This window comes from Stenella coeruleoalba (genome assembly GCF_951394435.1).
Source record: "Stenella coeruleoalba genome assembly, chromosome: 16".
Classification (NCBI taxonomy): domain Eukaryota; kingdom Metazoa; phylum Chordata; class Mammalia; order Artiodactyla; family Delphinidae; genus Stenella; species Stenella coeruleoalba.
The window spans coordinates 17885503-17904763 of NC_137162.1; the positions used below are offsets into that span (position 1 = coordinate 17885503).

A 19261-nucleotide genomic window follows, 5' to 3' on the forward strand; every position below is an offset into this window, starting at 1 on the left:
GGGCACACACAGATTGAAACCATAGAATGAGCTCTATACTCAACATTCCAAGACCCTTCACAGGTCTGCATAATACATTTTGCCCAGCTGTAATTAATGGCTCAGAATAATTATTATTGTGGATGTGTCTGAATGGCAGCCATGTTGTAAAACCGTGAAGCACATGCCTGATTAATAACAGGATTCCTATTTGTGCCACCTTTGGTTTTGTGAATAAGAACAGATTGCATGTCACATGCAGAGGAGAGCCAGCTGACTACTATGCTTAATTTGAATTTGGCTAAGAGTCACTGTGGTTTATAAAGTGAGGTTATTGACCAAGTAGATAATTTTATTATTATAACTATTGTTTTTTTAACATCTTTATTGGAGTATAATTGCTTTACAATGGTGTGTTACTTTCTGCTTTATAACAAAGCGAATCAGCTATACATATACATATATCCCCATATCTCCTCCCTCTTGCATCTCCCTCCCACCCTCCCTATCCCACCCCTGTAGGTGGACACAAAGCACCAAGCTGATCTCCCTGTGTGATGCGGCTGCTTCCCACTAGCTATCTATTTTACGTTTGGTAGTGTATATATGTTCATGCCACTCTCTCACTTCATCCCAGCTTACCCTTCCCCCTCCCCATGTCCTCAAGTCCATTCTCTACATCTGCATCTTTATTTCTGTCCTGCCCCTAGGTTCTTCAGAACCATTTGTTTGTTTGTTGTTTTTTAGATTCCATATATATGTGTTGGCATACGTTGTTTTTCTCTTTCTGACTTACTTCACTCTGTATGACAGACTCTAGGTCCATCCACACAATTTGTTTTAAGAGTATTTTGGGGGGGGGCTGGCTGGGTAGGAGGCTTTATTCTTTTGGCAGATCCTCTCAGTCATTATAGATATTGCTGCACTGTTAATAAAAAATATGTGCTTCTCTGTAAAGCATTAAAAAAAAAAAAATCCAAGGATGAGATGGCTGAGGTCTCAGCTCAAGTATCTCCAAATACATTGTTGTCCATTCCCTGACCTTTCCGTGTGTTATAGCTGATTCACTTTGTTATAAAGCAGAAACTAACACACCATTGTAAAGCAATTATACTCCAATAAAGATGTTAAACCAAACAAACAAACAAAAAATCAAATTGTGACAGGCAATGAAAAGTGGATACTGTACAATAATGTGGAACGGAAGAGACTGTGGGGCAAGCAAAATGAACCACCACCAACCATACCAAAGGCTGGTCTTCATCCACAGATGGTGATGTTGTGTATATGGTGGGATTGGAAGGGAGTCCTCTATTATGAGCTCCTTCCGGAAAACGAAACGATTAATTCCAACACGTACCACTCCCAATAAGACCAACTGAAAGTGGCACTCGACGAAAAGCATCCAGAATTAGTCAACAGAAAACGCACGATCTTCCATCAAGATAATGCAAGACCGCATTTTTCTTTGATGACCAGGCAAAAGCTGTTACAGCTTGCCTGGGAAGTTCTGATTCATCCGCCGTATTCACCAGACATTGTACCTTTGGATTTCCATTTATTTCAGTCTTTACCAGGTTCTCTTAATGGAATAAAATTCCATTCCCTGGAAGACTGTAAAAGGTACCTGGACCAGTTCTTTCCTCAAAAAAGATAAAAAATTTTGGGAACGTGGAATTATGAAGTTGCCTGAAAAGTGGCAGAAGGTGGTGGAACAAAAGGGTGAATATGTTGTTCAATAAAGTTCTTGGTGAAAAGGAAAAATGTGTCTTTTATTTTTACTTAAAAACCGAAGGCACGTTTTGGACAGCCCAATATCATCAGCAGTTAGTGAGCAGGCGGCCTAGAAATTTAGACAGACTATTCTCGAAGAAAATCACTTATAAATAATCTATAGAAAATCCAACATTGTGGGTATTAAGGTTTGTGTGATTCCACCCGTAGCCTATAGTGGTTACTAGGAATCCTACAATTCATGTATGTGGGCTAAATTTATAGATAGAGGTGAAGTAGGAACCCTGGACCGGAACAGAAAGCCTCTGGAAAAAGTAACCGTAAAATAATTTGATGAAGGGGAAAATGTTTTGCCATCTCCTAAGCAGATTGGATATGCAACAGGAACAGGCGAGGTGTAAGTCATCCTAACTGAGTGAAGGGTCAGACTTAATCGCCTCCCAAGACAGCGGAATAACAAAGCGGGGCTGGGAGAGAGGATTGCACCCTGTGACCCTCAATTATGGAAAGCCTGTTTTCTAATATCTTACCTTCATGTTGGAGGTCATCCTTGGAATAAATTTCAAATATTTTAAGGAATAATATGATGGTGACCGTCAGAGAATATCTGGTTAAAACCGCAGTCAGCTGCATCGTGCTTACTCAGGTTTCACTTTATATCAGGCAATTTAGATCATTGGAAACTGGGTTGATAACACTCTTTACTTTGGAAAAATGTTCTTTTGGGAAATCTGTAAGTTAAAAGCCAGACACAGTTTTAAGGAGTATGTTTAGAATACCCAGGAGAATAATTTTCCAGAAGAAAATCTTAGAGCTTCTATGTCCCCAAAAGTAATGAAAGTAAATTTATTTAAAAGTATTCGAAAAATGAGCCTCAGCTGAACTTCAATTGATCTTCCTTTCAATTAGACTTAATAAGTAAGTTTCTAGCTTACTTTGAACTCATTAGAAAAAGAATAAATGCAGAGTAGTCCTGTTTCTCCTTGTTCCCTTCATGAAAATTTTTTTCTTTTTTGACAAAGACTGATTCTGAGGGAAGAAAAATAAAAATTAGTCTGTCTCCAGCCATGTCTAGCTTTCCTCTCAAGTATTTTCAAATTCCTTCCTTCAAGTGTATTGGGCACTAGTGTGCTTTGCCTTGTTCTTTCTTTCTTTCTTTTTTTTTTTGCGGTACGCGGGCCTCTAACTGTTGTGGCCTCTCCCATTGCAGAGCGCTCCGGACGTGCAGGCTCAGCGGCCATGGCTCACTGGCCCAGCCGCTCCGCGGTATATGGGATCCTCGCGGACCGGGGCACGAACCCGTGTCCCCCGCATCGGCAGGCGGACTCCCAACGACTGCGCCATCAGGGAAGCCCTGCCTTGTACTTAATTGTGGTGTTCTTATCCATTGTGGACCACCTCCCACTGTGTTGCTGGTTACCACTGGAGAGTTGGGCCCCTGTTCTCCCTTGTATTATGTTCTTCCGCCTACTCTGGTTCAGGAAGTTGGGGTGGGAGAGGAATGGGAAATCTGCTTCCTATCTCCCTGTCAAGCTTGGATACATGCCTTCCCCAAGACCCGTGAGTCCTGAGCCCCCAAAACTCTAGGTTCATAAATCTCTCCTTGAATACTCCTGTTCCTAGAGCTACCCTTGTCCAGGACTCTTGACAGTTGTCATAGCCATTCACACCTTCCTTTGTTAGTAGGTAATTAACCATGTTGTATTTAGATATTTGACAAATAGATCTTAAGAATCTGTATTGTACAAGGTACTGTTAGGTGCTAGGGATACAAAGGAAAGGAATGGTAGAAATCAAGACGGACATTCAAGAGGGAGAGGCAGATCTTAAATGGCTAATTCTACAATTAATTAATATTCAATTATAATTGTGATAAGTCCCTTGGGGAAGAAGCATATGATATGGGGCCTGCCTTAGTCTGAGGGTCAAAAAGTTTTTCATGAGGAGGTGAGAACTGAGCTATGTTATGAAGCATGAGTTGGAGAGAAAAAAGGGTTGTGCTCTCTCTGCTGGCAGAGAAAGCAGTTTGTGCGATGGAAGAGTAAAGCCCGTTTTTCCTGGGGACTGAAAGAAAGAAAGGGTGACTGAAGTTGGAGAAAAAGAGGGCAAGTGGGAGGAGATGAGGGTGGTGAGATTAACCAGGGTGGAATGTGCCAAGCATTGGCAGTTCTAAAAACTATAAGGAATAATTGAAAAGATTTTAATCAGTCGGAGTGGGGATCAGGCAGAGAAATGGGGGTGTTTGACATCGTCAGTGTTGTACTTTCAAATGTTCATCCTGGCTGATATGTGGGGTGTGTGGGAGGGTGGTGTATAGAAAGCAGACATGAGGAGTCCAGGTAGTAAGCTGCTGTGCTGCCCAGGGAAGATGGTGGTGGCCTGGAATAAGACAGTTCAAGTAGAGAGGAAGATAAAAAGATGATGGTTTAAAGCTGTCTAGAAGGTAAAGTTGCCAGAAGTTAGTATTCGATTGGATGTGGGAAGCAGTTAAGAATGACTCCTAGGTTCCTGGTCTGCTAAGGACAGAGTGTGGAATGAGAGTGAAGGAGGGCTTTGAACCAGCAAAAGATGCCGAGAAAGAACATTCAGGTAGGTAGAAAGAAATCCAGCAGGACATGGGGTTGTGAAAGCTGAGGAAAGGCTTACACCCAGAGCTTGAACTTGCTCCACGAGCCATCAGTACGCAATAATCTGACATCAGGTTATACAACAGTGGAAGAAAGGTCCCGGGTAAGTCTGGGCATGAAGAATCTAGCCTACATCAGGATCCCTCTCCCAGAAGACAAGATGTTTTGTTTACAGTCAGCATCTCAGCTCCACAAACCATGTTGGATCATACGTTCCAAGAACCAACAGCGGTTTTCAGAGAAGTGGTCTTAAGCAATATTTAGGAAGAAAAGTTTTTCCTAAAAGACAACGTCTTCGGAGATGCAATTCTAGGCACAACAAGGACAAACTTTTGATGTCATCTAGGGTAGTCTGGCCTGTTAGAGGCTCCTGAATCCCTTCATTCCACATTGGGGCCTTTGCTTTATCCAGCCCAACCAGAAGTTTCACTGAGGTTGTTCTGATAGTCATTAGGGTTGCTCATAAATGTTTAGTTACCTTGTTTTGGGCACATGGTGGGATTACACCACCTCTTGCTTCACTCTCTTGCTTTATATGATGTTTTAGCTAATGAAATGGGAACAGAAGTGATGTGTGGATTAAGAGCCAGTGCATGGTTCCCTATGCTCTCTGGTCCCAGCCCCAGCAATCAAGGAAGCAAGTGTCAAGGTGGAGCCTCCCTTAGTGACCTTATAAGCAGAGCCCCTGTAATAACCTGCAGTCTCCATGTAGCACAGGCAAATAAACTTTGTTGTCTCAAGACTCTGAGACATTTGTTACTGAATCATAACCTAGCCCATCCTGACTGATACAGAGACATTCTTCCCAGAACAAAGTAAACTTAATGGTTGATATGAGTTCCAAAGATTTTAGGATAAATTCTTCACTAGGATTCAAGCTCAAAGGAATAGGACCTCTCTTTTGTCTTCAGAGTCTATGCAAGAGGAGACTAACAACAATCATAATAATAGCTACTATCTAGTAAATCTCACCATCTGGCAGGCAATCTGCTAATTATCTGTATACATTATTCCATTTTACCTTAAAATAACCCAGTAAGTGAACATTAGCAAATCCACTTTTAAAATGAGAGAGTTTTGGGGCTCAGAGAGGTTAAATAACTTTCTCAGGGTCACACAGCTGGTAGATGGCAGACCATGATTGGAACCCAGGTTGTCAGGCTCCAAAGCCCTGTCACAAACTCTCGGACATTCTGCTGGAAGGACTCAGGGTTAGTCCACTTATGTCCCAACTAGCAGCAGCTCAGTTTTTAAGCCAACCACCTCTTAGTATCACTACCCTCAGCTCCTTCATGGAGTGGGGTTTAACATAAAGATAAGCTTTTCAGACCTGGGATCTGGTGGCCCAGTCCTAACTCCCAGGCTCTCACCTATGCTGGCTGAATAACGCTATCAGTTACATGTTTGGGCTCTAGAATCAGATGGATCTGAATTCAAATCAGGATTCTTCCACATACCAAATTCACCTAACCTCTCCCTGGGCCTCAGTTTTCCCATATGGGAAATCAGGGTAATAACAGTTCCTAGCTCATGGGGCTGCTGGGACGATGGGCACCTTATTTGCCTATTTGCTCTCAGATCCAATCCCCACCCTTCTCTGCCTGGGGAGGGGCTGGGAGGGTGGGTGAGGTAGCCCCCTGCAAATTCATTCCTTAGATTCCCCTGCAGTTTGCTTCAGCCAGTAGGAGGGCTGGCAGACGAGGCCAGAAAGAGGTAAAAGCCAGGGAGGGTATCCCCCTCTTTCTCAGGGGGCATCTCCAGCGGTGGCAGCTCTGTGATTTCGGCTCCCCCTAGGCAGCCCCTCTCTCCTTGGTCCCAGCTGTTGCCTAGGGGCTGTGTTAGCACCTGGCTTTGTCACTCCAGCCCTAGGAGGGTGGTGATCTTCCATTGTTGCTAATCTCTAGGCTGCCTCACTATCCCCTTTTGTCCTTTCAGTTCTTCTAAGACCTTTCTAAGTAGAATTCTGTATTAAAGTCCACTAGCGGCTGTCTGGCACAGGCTGTTTTTCACACAGCACCATGCCTGATACAGAGGATTGCTTGAGATATGCCTATGGAGTGCTAGAACAGTGCCTGGCACATAGTAAGTGCCCAATAAGTGGTAGCTTACAAAATGTACTTACCTCTTGCCTAGGTTCTCTGAGGCCAGTTTGCAGCAGGTAGGCCCCTGCCCACATCATAGCTCCTGAATCAGTGCCCATTTCTCCTCCTTCTGGGCTGTCCAGGTCCACAGACCTGGGTTTGTTTTGATGCATTCTTTTCTAATCTTTATAAGGTAAAGGGCATGTGGATTCCGCCACGACATGTATCACATGTCACCATTTTATTTCTCATTTTTCAAACTTCTTACTACGGCTTAAAAAGCCCTGCTCTATCTGGCCCCTTCTGTCTTCCCAACCCCTCCCTCTGCCACATCCCCTTCACTCCCTCCAGCCTGCACTGGCCTTTGTTCACTTCTGTCTGCCAAGCTCTGTCCTCCTTCAGGGCTTTGGCAGGTATAGTTCCCTCTTTTTGGAAAGATCTTTCCTGGTCTCCTTTCATATCCTTCTCACACCCCAGCCTCAAGGTAGCTGCTCCTCCCTTAGAGAGGCCCTTCCCATCACCTTATCTAATGTTGGTCACCTCTGTTATTCTCTGTGACAGATGCTGTTGGATCTTCATTGCAGTTTCCAAAACTTGTCATGATTTTATTTGTTTGCTTGTTTATTACTCTCCCTACTGTCTCCCTCCCAACGTTCCATAGGCTGTTAGACTATTAATTCCATGAGGGCAGGATCTATGTGTGACAGCCTCGTCTGTGTATCCTCGGTGCCTGAAAAAGATGCTCGGCACACAGCGGGCTCTCAGTCAGTGCGTTATGCATGAATTCATGTTGAATTAATCTGTCTCCAAACTGCTCGTGTCAAGGGTCCCTAGAAGTCCAACGGTGATCAGTGTGGGGACTCCCCTCCTCTCCCTTTCCCTGGCACATGTGTTGTGAGCCAGAGGCCCTGGCTCTGTTCAGGCTGGCCCTCTTCACCACTGTTCCCTGCCTACACCCTGCACGGTGCGTGGAGCTCTGTTTTCCCAACGCGCTCAGCCACCGGGACCTTCACCGAGGCTCCCAAGACTCTCTATTCTCTCCATAGTGCTTCCACTTTCACCCTCCTTCTGAAGATCTGCCACCTCTAGGGCCTACATTGGAGCCATCTCCAATCAGATCCATGAGCAGAGTCCTCCATCCTGAGCCCCTTCTCAGCACCTGGGCCTTCCTGGCCTCTACTGCCTCAGATAACCTCTCCCTGTCACACAATCCAGCTTGATTCCACAGAGGAAGCGAAGGCCCGTTCAGGTTTTGTCTCCTCTGGTGACCAAAGACAGTCAATAGTTTCTCATTTTTTGTCTTTCAGTAACAAAAAGGCTGCTAATGGCCATGACTTAGCCTCTTTCAACAGAACCTCAGGACTTAAACCACAGAGCCTGGCTACACTCCTGGGAGAAGGAAAGATAACTTTCCTTTTTAAGAATAAATTAACAGTTGTAAACAAAAGAAATTGACTTGGAAGCTAATTTCTTAATTACTGCTCTAGCAGTTACTGGTTCAGGGCCCTGCTTCCAACTCTAGAGCTGGTGCCCTGCCCTGAGGCCCTGCTTGTGGCTGAAAGCCTGGAACCCTACCTAGTTCCCACTGGCCTTGCTTCCTGGGGTGGGTGCATCAGCTTTGCCGTGCAGCCCACACAGTAGAAGATGCCAAGCCAGCTCTCCCAGAAGCATGACTGCCTCCTGCTTGGCTTATTTCAAGTTTTTGGCTTAATCTACTATGAAGCAGTTTTCAGTCAAATTGAAGTACCTGTTCCGTCACACATGTGGTAAAAGTGAGTCAGAGGGGATTCCATTCTCTTCTGGCCTAAGGTACGTTCTAAATGGCAGGCTCCCAGGTCACGTCCATTGCCATCCCCCAGCGTGATATGCTGGCAGGGACTATTTCTCAATGCTCTTTTCCTCCCATATGTTTGAGTTATTCTAGCAGCCGGAATCACTGTGCTTAAAAATTAAATATGAGTCAGGAATGCAATTTGTCTGTGAGTAACAGAAAAAAAGATTTCAGTGGCTTAAAATCCAGAGGTGTGTGATTGGTAATGTGGGGTTTGGACATTAAATTACAGAGCAAATGGGGGAAAAAAGTGAAAAAGAAGCAGGGCCAGCTGTATCTGTTCCCTTTTACTAGGAAAGAAACACTTCTCCAGAAATCCTCAAGTTTGATTTTCTCTTAGGTGTCACTGCCCAGAACTGGGTCATAAGACCATCTTGGCTGCAGGGGACAGTTAGACTATTAGAGAACAAGATTATCATAATTAACTCAGATACTTTGATTCACTCTTTTCTCGGGGCTGGGCAAGAGATCACTCAATAAAATCAGGCTTCTAATAGCCAGGACCCCACAAGGAATGGGTACTGGACAGACAGGTCTCATTGCCTGCCCCAAATCAACTGAGTTGTAGAAGCCACAGACTACTGAACTTGAGGCTGATTTTTGAATCTTTTGGGACACAATTATCAAACAGTTGTGTGTAAGTCTCCTAGGCTATCTTATCCTATGCTGCCTGGTGGGCGGTAGGTGTTCTATACATATTTATTAAATAAATGAATGAAGAAAACAAATCTAGAGGAAAGTGGATGATGAGAACAGCATAGATTCAGTAAGAGTAAGTCAGGCCAAACTTTATATCCTTTAAAAGTTTTTGATGGAGTAATTGTTGTATTTGAGATCAGGGCGTGTCATAGATATTTTGTCATTGGATTTCGGCAAGTCAGTTGACACTGTTCCTCATAACATTCTTGCAGAGAAAAAAAAGCACACGTCACAATTTGACGGATGTAGCTGAAGCAAAACTTAGTGAGAAGTTTATAGCACTAATATATTTGTATTAGAAAAGAAGACAGGTCTCAACTCAAATCACTGATCTCAGGGTGGTATTTCAAGGTGTTGAGTCCTAGCCTTTATAAGGTGTGTTTTCACCATCATTCAGTTCAGAGTACTTTCTAATTTTCATTCTGATTTATTTATTCTTTAAACGGTGGGGTGTTTATTCTGTTTGTTTTTGTTTTTTAGAAGCATGTTAGTTTCCAAATATTTGGGGATTTTCCAGATACCTCTAAGTTAATGATTTCTAATTTCCATTGTGGTCAGAGTACGTTTTATGTGATTTGAATCCTTATAAACCTATTGAGACTTGTTTTATGGCAGGTTTTACCAAGACACGTTCCGTATTCACTTGAAAAAATGATATTCTATCTATGCGTGTAGTGTTCTATAAATGTCAATTAGGCCAAGTTGGTTGACAGTATTGTACAAGCCTTGTATATCTTTACTGATTTTCTGCCTAATTGCTCAGTTATGGAAACAGAGGTGCTGAAATTACTGTTTATAATCATGGATTTTTCTATGTCTCCTTGAAAGTCTGTCCGTTTTTGATGCATATATTTGGAAGCTTTGTACTAGATGCATGAATATTTAGAATTGTTTCTTCCCCTTGATGGATTGACTCCTTTATCATTATGAAATGATCCTCTTTATTTCCGGTAATATTCTTTGTATTGAAATCTACTTTGTATGATATTAATATAACCACCCATATTTCTTCTGATTATCATTAGCATGGTACATTGTTTTTCAATCGTTTAACTTATTTGTCTTTATATTTAAAGTGATTTTTTTTTCTTTTTATAGATGGCATACAGTTGGTTCTTGCTTTTTTCTCCAGTCTGACAATCTTTGCCTTTTAACTGGGGTGATTACTTATATGCATGAATTTAAATCTACCATCTTGCTATGTATTTTTTCTTTCTCAATCCATTTTTCTTTCCTTTCTCCTCATTTACTGCCTTCTTTTGGATTCGAGTGACTTTTTTTTTTTTAATGATTCTGCTTTATTTTCTTCGTTGATGTATTAGCTACAACTCTTTGTTTTACTTTTACGGCAGTTGTTTTAAGAGTTGGAGTATACATCTTTACCTTCAAGTATATTACACCACGTTATGCTTAGTATAAGAATATTCCAACAACAGATGCTTCCCCCTTTCTGGATGTTGTGCTGTCATCATACATTTTATTTCTACATATATTATAACCCCCCCCCAAATACTGTTGTTATTTTTGCATTAAGCTATTATCTTTTAAAAGAGTTTTAAAAGGGAAAAAAATTATTTACCTACAGATTTATGATTTCTTGAGCTCTTAATTCCTTTATGTAGATTCAAATTTCCATCTGGCTGTATTTTCTACCTGAAGGAGTTTCTTTTAACATTGCTTGTAGTGTCTGCTGGTGGTGAATTCTTTCAGCTTTTGTGTGTCAGATATGTCTTTATTTTGTCTTGTGTCTGAGATACATGTTTGGGGAAAGAATCCTAAACTGACAGTTTTCTTTCTGAGTACTTTAAAGATGCTGCTTCACTATCTTCTCATTTGCATATTCCTGATGAGAAGTCTCCTGACATTCTGATCTTTGTTCCTCTGCACTGTAATGTGTCTTTTTTCCTCTGTTTTTAAGATTTTTCACTTTATCACTGGTTGTAAGCAATTTAATTGAGACGTTCTTTGGTATAGTTTTCTTCTTGTTTCTACTTAGAGTTTGTTGAGCTTCTTGGATTTGTGAATTTATAGTTTTAATCAAATATGGGAAGTTTTCAGCCATTATTTTTTCAAATATGTATTTCTGATATTTCTCCTTTTCTTCAGGGATGCCAGTTGCATATATATTAAGCTCACTGATACTCTGTTCATTTCTAGTTTCAGTCTTTACTTTTTTCTATTTGTGTTTCATTTTGGATAGTTTCTATTGCAATATTTTCTGGTTCTTTTTTTTTTTTTCCAGTAACGTCTAACTTGCTGTTCATCCTGTACAAGTGATGTGTGCACGTGTGTGTGTTAAAAATCTCAGACAATGGTTTTATAATATCTAATGTTTGATTTGGGTCTTTTTTAAGTTTTCCACATCTCTACTTAACTCAATCTTTCCTCTACTTTCTTGGACTTACAGAATATAGTTGTAAGTATGTTTTAGTGTCCTTATTTACCAATTCTATCATCTGTCATTTCTGGGACTCTTTCAGTTAATTAATTTTTCTCTTCATTGTGGTTCATTCTTTCCTGCTTCCTTTTGCATCCCTGATGATTTTTTTTTTTTTTTTTTTTTTTTGTGGTATGCACACCTCTCACTGTTGTGGCCTCTCCTGTTGTGGAGCACAGGCTCCGGACGTGCAGGCTCAGCGGCCATGGCTCACGGGCCCAGCCGCTCCGCAGCATGTGGGATCTTCCCGGACCGGGGCACGAACCCGTGTCCCCTGCAGCGGCAGGCGGACTCTCAACCACTGCGCCACCAGGGAAGCCCATCCTGATGATTTTTGATTGGAAGAGTAACATTGTGAATTTTACATTGTTGGGTGCTAGATATTTTCGATATCCTTTAAGTATTCTTGTACTTTGTTTTGGGATATTTTGTTCTTGTGAAGTTTGATCCTTTGGGGGCTGCCTTTTAAGACTTGTTAGGTAGGTCCAGAGAAGTTTTACTCTACGGTTAATTTTACCCCACTACTGAGGCAAGACTTTTTGAGTTGCGAATTATGGGATTTTCCAGGCCTTATTCCTGGTCCCATATGTTCACTGGTTATCTTTTCACTCTGCCTTGTGGGAAGAGGCACACCTCTCTGGTACTCTACTCCCAATTCCAGCTGTTTTGGCCTTCCTGGTCTCCCAGTTCTAGCTTCTCAACTCAGAAAGTCTACCTAGCTCTTCCTGGATTACCCCTGTCGGCACTATAGCCTGGCAACTCTTTCTAGGCAGTAGGCTGAGGCAATCATAGTGCTTAACCTCATTCACTTCCTTTCCCTTATGGACCACAGTCCTGCACTGCTTGCTGTTTTATATATCTTGCTTTTTAAAAAAATTTTTTTATTGTTGTTGTCATCTTAGCAGGAGAGTAAATTCAATCCTTCAGTCCTTGTTGCTCCACCTTGGCTGACTAGATTGGATCTGGATTACTATAAGTTATTGTGGTTCTGTTGATAAAAGACTGCCTAGGGTGTCACTTGCTTCCAAAACAGTTCTCATTTAGTAATCTGTGCACTGCAGTCCACATCTCCGCCAAGTACCGTAAACTCTTGTGCAGTGGGTGTTGCAGAAGAGTTGCCTACAAATGAAGTTTATATAAGAACCTAATTTTCCCCTCTGGCTTACACTTTAATTCCCGTGGTGCTCTACATCATTTCTCATTACTTTCTCTTTAACAGTGACTTCACATCCGGTGACTTTCCTGTATTTTCTCCCCTCCTTTTCTTTTTCTTTCTTTCTTTCTTTTTTTTTTAATGTCAGTGGTCAGTAATCTGTACACAAATTTCATGATATTTTGGGATGAGAATTCATCTTATTCTAATCATCATAGGCCTTAAATACTTAGGTGTGTGCTTAGAGCTAAGGTGTGTGAGGGGGCGTTGAATAAAGACAGGGTCCTTGACTTCAAGAAGCTCAAAATCTTTTTTTAAATGAATAACAATTCCTGCTGCTTTGAATTGTCTTGGGATGGATTTACAAACAGAAGTAGGAAGTGCCAGAGAAAGAACTCTTGTTTTACTTCTTGTTCCTTAGCTTCAACAAGTAGTTACTGTGTTTACTGTTATGTATTTACTATAACAAAGTATCATAGTGTTACCTAAGAAACAGGCACTGGGACTTCCCTGGCCATCCAGTGGTTAAGGCTTTGCCTTCCAATGCAGGGGGTGTGGGTTGGATCCCTGGTGGGGGAGCTAAGATCCCATGTGCCTTGTGGCCCCAAACCCAAAATGTAAAACAGAAGTGATATTGTAACAAATTTAGTAAAGACTTAAATGACAGTGTGTTTATGGAGGGCTGGAGACATCAGGGAAGGCTTGGAGTCCTAGTTCAACACAGAACTTGTCAAATTTAGCTGAGAGAGGTGTGAGCACAGTTAGGAGTATGCGGGCCCAGGGCTTGACAAGGGACGATGGGAGAGGCTGAAGCAGGGGCTCTTGATGGAGAACAGTGGGAAAAGTAGAGGCCTCTCTGTGTAAGCCTTAGATGCCAGGCTCAGGCATTTGGACTGTGGGAGCTGTGGATGGTTTTTGATGGATGGACATGGGCAGAGACTGTTTGGAAGAGAGGGTTAGGGTTCATGTGTGCAGAGGAGATGAGGACTGGTAGCAGAGGCGTGACGGCGGGGATTATGCCTTAACGATCTTTGTACCGTCTGCTAGTTCATAGTTAATGCTTGTTGCTTAAGTGCATGTAAAAGGTTATCTTTTCCCTTCTAAATTGCTAATCTCTTGATAACCACTGGCCTTGTCAATGGTACGACAAATATTGTGAAAGAAACTCTTTGTGCCCCTTGTTAATTTGTTTCAAGGACCAAAGGCAGAGAAATTTGGACTCGGGCTCGTCCAAGCCTTATTTATTTCTCTTTTAATTCCTTATATTCTTCCTTTAGGAAAAGGCACTCAGCCACTGTTTGGAAAACTACACAACAGGGTCATTCCCAATCCCTACCTCTCTCATGCCCGATAAATTCTGCAGTCTTACAAATCTCATAAAAAGACAGCCCACGTGCAGGCTCCCAGGACAGCCGGGCGGAGATACAAACTTCTAGAGGAACAGAGCTCACACAACGCAGATGCACCCACACTCACGTGACTCAGCGCCCAGGCAGAATCACCGCGCGTTTAGGCAGCACACGCCGTACCTGGCCACACAAACACACTTGCGGGCACACCTTCTACTCTCGGACCTATCCCCAGTGCACGAGGCCACGAGCCGCGCAAAGCCCCGGCCGCTGGGCCCTGGCGCCTAGCCCCAGCCCTGGCCCTCCCGGAAGTGGCTGGCCCTCGGCTGCGCTCGTCACCCCAGGCGCCGATTGCGTCATCATGGCGCGACATTGCAGCAGCGCCGGCGGAGGCTTGAAGTGTGGGCAGCTGCAGAGGAGAAGCCGGCGGAGCCGAGGGTGCGAGCGGCCAGGGCGGGAGCGGGCTGAGGGAGGCTGCTCGCGCCGGGAGCGCCGGGACAGGTGCGTGGTCGCCCTCTCACCGGGCCCGGCGCTACTCCAGCAAGCTGCCGGGCGGTCCGCTCCCCCCGGCCCTCTCCCTCGAGCTCCCGGGTTCCCCCTGAGAGATGGGCCCGGCTCGTGCCGGCGTGGGGGTCGGGCTTTTTCTCTCCCCGGGAGACCGGGCTGCGGCAGGTTTCCCCTGGGCGAGAGGGAAGTCCCTGTGGGCTCAGTCCCCCGAGCACCCGAAGGGCACGTGGAGTCATTGGCTTTGGCGTTGAGGCAGCAAGCGTGCTCTGGGAGCAGCTGGTGTTGGGGACAGTCCGTTGACAGATGACCACTGATTGAACTGAGCACTCACTGTGCGTCAGACACTGTGCCAGGCGTCTTAGGGGTATTATCCAGTCCTCCCAGCAACCCAGGAGGTAAGATTTATCATATCATGCCCATTTTCCAGATGGGGAAACCAAGGCATGGAAGTTAACCAACTCGTCCAAAGTCACACAGATGGTAAGCAGGGGGGATTCGAACTCTGATCTGTTTGGCTTCAGAGCTGGCCCTCCTGCCTCTGTCGCTTTTAAAACCCACAGTTGGCTCCCCTCAGCCCACAGCCTGGCGCCTCCAGGATTCTCTTTTTTTTTTTTACGGGGGGGTGTACTTTTCAACCTTGGACAAACGTGGGGAGGGAGGGGTGAAGCGTGGACTTCCTATTGGCACAAGACTGTTTGCACCTCTCGTCCTGCCCTCATCACAGGGGCCAGACGAGTCTTCATTTTCCCAGGCAGCAGCTGGCTCTGCCGGTTGTAGTTACATTCTGCACCTGAAACTGATAGCTGAGTTTTATATTATAATACAGAAGAGCTTTCCTGCCAGGTGCATTGCTTTACTATTCCCTCCCCTCGCCTATTATGGTAGATTGCTACTCACATAAAATTGTTAAGAATGTGTATAGTCATGCTGAGGATAACATTTACCACTGTAAATCCACATGGGGATTGTAAAGAAATCGGCATCTGCCCTCCAAGGAACACTGTTAACTTGGACATGACCTTTCAGGGTTTTAAAGGACTAATTTAAGGCCAGGTGAGAAATAGTCAAATGCTAAAATAATTTGAGAATTATGTTAGAAAATTCTTATATTTTAAGTTAATATCTATTTTCTTTAGCAGTTCACTGTTAGTGAACATTTTTTCCTAGGGTAGGAAAAGGCTTATTGAAAAGATATGAAAACTTATAAGTCAGATATTTTAGAACAGTGTACTTTTGTCTTAGAGCTGTGTAGATGTATTAAAATTGCAAACATCATTTCATTTAAGGCAGCACAGAAAATTCAGAGCTTAATTCAGTTGAAGTGGGAAACTTGAGAGGTGCTCTCATTACCGTTACCCATTTTACATTGCACAGTGTGTATGACGAAGAATTCCCAGCACATAATTTTTCAAAAGTATGTACTTGTGTGCATACATGTAACTTTAATTTAATAAATGCGTATCTTCATACTTCCAGGAACTATTCAATTACACAGGTGAAATAATTGTTTGTCACATACCTGAAATCATCTGTTATTGACCCTCGTGAATTCATAGCTGTTTTGTTCATGAAGTCCAAAGATAACGAATGTTGTTTTTTGTTTTTTTTTAAAATCAGGATGGCCTGGATTCATATATACACATCAAAGTCCTTTTTTACACATTGACTAAACATGGGGAAGTCCTCCATAGTTCATTTGACATCCTATCATGGGGCAAAATAATATAGAAATCAGAATTTTGAGTTCTAGTATTTGCTCTCTGGATCCCTCATTAACTTATATGGTATACATTTTTTTATAGCGCATGATTTGGGAGTTACGCTTTGTGACATGGATGAATCTGCACTGACCCTTGGCATGATAGATGTTTCTTATTTGCCAAATTCATCTGAATACAGTATTGGTCGATGTAAGCATGCAAGCGAGGAATGGGTAAGTTTAAGATACAGGTTAAAAGCATTCAGCCTAAAGATGTTCATTTCAGTGTGTATGAAGGTGGAAACACTGGAAGCAACAGAAATTCAAATAGAGGTTAATAGCTACAGAAACTACCTCCAGCTGTTAGAAGATTTGTTTATGAAGTCTAATATTTAAAAATTCTTATGATATTATGTTATTGGGAAGAGAAAATTGAGTAGGAAATTTAAATACAGTGATTATGTTAAAAAGCAATAGGAAAAAAAACCTATTAGTTGTTTTGGGTGGTGTAATTATAAAGAGATTTTTTTTTCTTTTCGTATCTGTTTTCCATGATTGCATTTCACAAGTGTGAATTTTGTAATGGAAGTAAACTTTATTTCAAAAATTGAAAATAGGAGATTTTAGTATGTCTCTCAATCCAAAGGGCATGCTTTTTTTTTTTTTTTGTATTGTTTTCCCTATGTCAATATAACATGGCATGTTTTAAATGTTTCCTGAGCACTATCTGCTTTAGATAAAAAATGATGTTGGAGTTTCGGGTGGTTTTTTGGTTTATTTTTGAGAATGTGATATCAGTGGGATTTGAGCAACTGATGAACTCAAAGTTAAGAGAAAATTATTTAAAACAGAAGAGCAGAGTTTGACCCTAATTGGATAGTATGGCTATAATTTAAATTCCAGACTTTAAACTCTCTTGTTAGGATAAAGGAATATTATATAAGTTTACCTTGTTTTTCATTTAAAGTAAAATATTTTAAACCGTATTATAACAACTTGTTTACTCTGGGTAAGGCTTTTGTCGTTCTTTTGTGGGAGTGTGTGATTTAAGAGGGAGTGAGGTGAATTGTTAGCATAGGGCTCCCGGAGTCTGACTTTATTCCTTCTGCTACTGTCAGAAGGCTATCTGACCTTTTATAACTTAGTTTTTAAACCTTTGAATGCTGCTTTGAGTGTTGCCAGCTATTGCTATTCTTAGGTGCTCAATTTTTGCTTATGTTCGCAGTGTTGGTCGTAGAGGGAGCACCTTGAATGAAAAATCACTCTGAGAAACACATGCCACCAAAAAGAAAATATGTCAGAAGTTTCTCTTCTATCTGAACTAGCTTAGAGATCAAGTGGACAAGTATAATTTTCTTGTTACTGACACACTATTTTTTCTTAATATTTATTAGGGTGAGTGTCGTTTCAGACCGACTGTCTTCAGATCTGCAACCTTGAAGTGGAAAGAAAGCCTAATGAGCCGGAAAAGGCCCTTTGTAGGAAGATGTTGTTATTCCTGTACTCCCCAGAGCTGGGTAAGAGTGCTGCCTTTAATACCTTTGTTGACCTTTAATAAACAGAGTGAAATATGTGACACAGGTTTCCAACTTTGTGTGAATTTTATTATTGTGTAGTCTTAATGGACTTAATGCATTTTTAGAACTTAGGCCCATCTTTATAAACCAAATATTCCAAGTAAAGATGTTGACTCAGTTTTTCTTTCCATTCATTTATTCAGTGAATGTTGGTCTAATAGTTGATGCCAGGCTATATTTTGTTTTGTTTTTTCATTTTAATGTGACTTTAGAGGGAGAGTAGATCTTACTTTAAGATAACCCTTCCAAAGAGTTGGTGGGAACCTTCATGTAACTTCAAGATGTTGCAATTTAGCACTGAAAGTTAAAGTCCTAGCAAGATGGATGAGAGAGAGAGAGAGAGTGCGCGCGCCCGCGAGAGAGAGCTCACACATGAGCGTGGAGCAGGACAGAATAAGAAATTAAAGCAGTGGCTTTGCCCTTTTGCTAAGTGTCTGTTCCTGCGGTGGAGGGAGTGAGGGGTTTCGGTTGACTCTGTGATAGGGAAGGATGGTTACTAGAATGTTATGATGAAGATTTAGGAAGGAGTGTGCATGCGCTTGTTGTTCGTATTTGATGGAAAAAACAAGCCATACAAAATCTTCCACATGAGAGTGTAGTGTTTGGGAAGAGTCGATTGGATGAGAAGTATGCTTCTGAGGGCATTTTGCCAGAGGGATGAGTTAGCACAGGAATGTAGACTCTAATGTGGCTGTGTTCTAAGGCAGTAGACTTACCTTTTAAAACGGGTAACTGGATGGTAAGCTCTCTCTGGGATGGGCCAGTTACCAGGACATGTAAGTGCCATTTATTAACCCTGCAATTTATAGAAGTTGCTTATAACCTGTGTGAACAGCTAACAGCGCTGTGAGAATTCTCCACTCAGGTTTGGCTTGGCAGAAAGTCTTGTATAAGGAATTTACTAATCTGAGAGAGATTTGTGTGATACCCAAGCAGTTTATGTTAAATATTCAGGTCTGCTCAAGAATATCTTGATAGAAATATTGTTCCTCTTAAATCACAAGTGCCTTGTTGCAAGATTATGGTGGAAGTGAAGGATCATGGACATTTTCTAGTCTAGGAGTAAGGCCAGTTCAGATTAATAGGCCAGTAGAAATAAAGATTTAAATAGATCATGTGGCTTTTCTTTTTAGATCTGGCATCTCATCTAATTCTAATTTTGAATGCTTAAAAGATCAAAACAATACCTTAACTCTAATGTGTTCTTCAGTCAGAAGAGAGTGTAAGAAATTATTTGGTGGTGGTGATGGTCTGGGGTGGGGATAGGTGAGTAGTATAACAGATAATTGATTTTTGCCTACGTATAGTACCTGATAGAGCTAAACTTGATCTTATATTCTTCCATGGCATGTTTTTCTAAAATAATTTTTGTTTGACAGTATTTTTGTAGTAATTTTTTGACATTTGCTACCCTTTCTATGAAATCCTATTTTCCTTTTCTCTAAGGAGATATCACTTAAGTATTTTGACATCTTTTATTGAGGGTACATTGTGCTTTCTCAGCATTTATTTGTGGAAAGTTTACCTTTTTGCCCCCATTGTTAAAGTTATGGCCTTTCTCTTTTTAGCAGAGCTATTTCTGGATTAT

General features: G+C 42.0%; 1 protein-coding gene across 5 annotated transcripts in view; it reads left to right on the plus strand.

Moving 5' to 3' along the window:
• The window catches only part of GPAM (glycerol-3-phosphate acyltransferase, mitochondrial), a 73322-nt gene that overhangs the window by 15756 nt on the left and 38305 nt on the right, over nucleotides 1-19261 (plus strand). For 2 of the 5 annotated variants that reach the window (XM_079899892.1, XM_079899891.1), the window contains exons 2-3: nucleotides 16200-16330; nucleotides 17491-17613. In XM_079899892.1, the coding sequence (XP_079756018.1) occupies nucleotides 16229-16330; nucleotides 17491-17613 (225 nt within the window). In that variant the 5' untranslated portion in view covers nucleotides 16200-16228. Of the gene's footprint in view, nucleotides 1-13884; nucleotides 14392-14824; nucleotides 14878-16199; nucleotides 16331-17490; nucleotides 17614-19261 lie in introns of those variants that run through there. The other 3 variants (XM_079899889.1, XM_079899890.1, XM_079899893.1) reach the window with 3 other exon arrangements.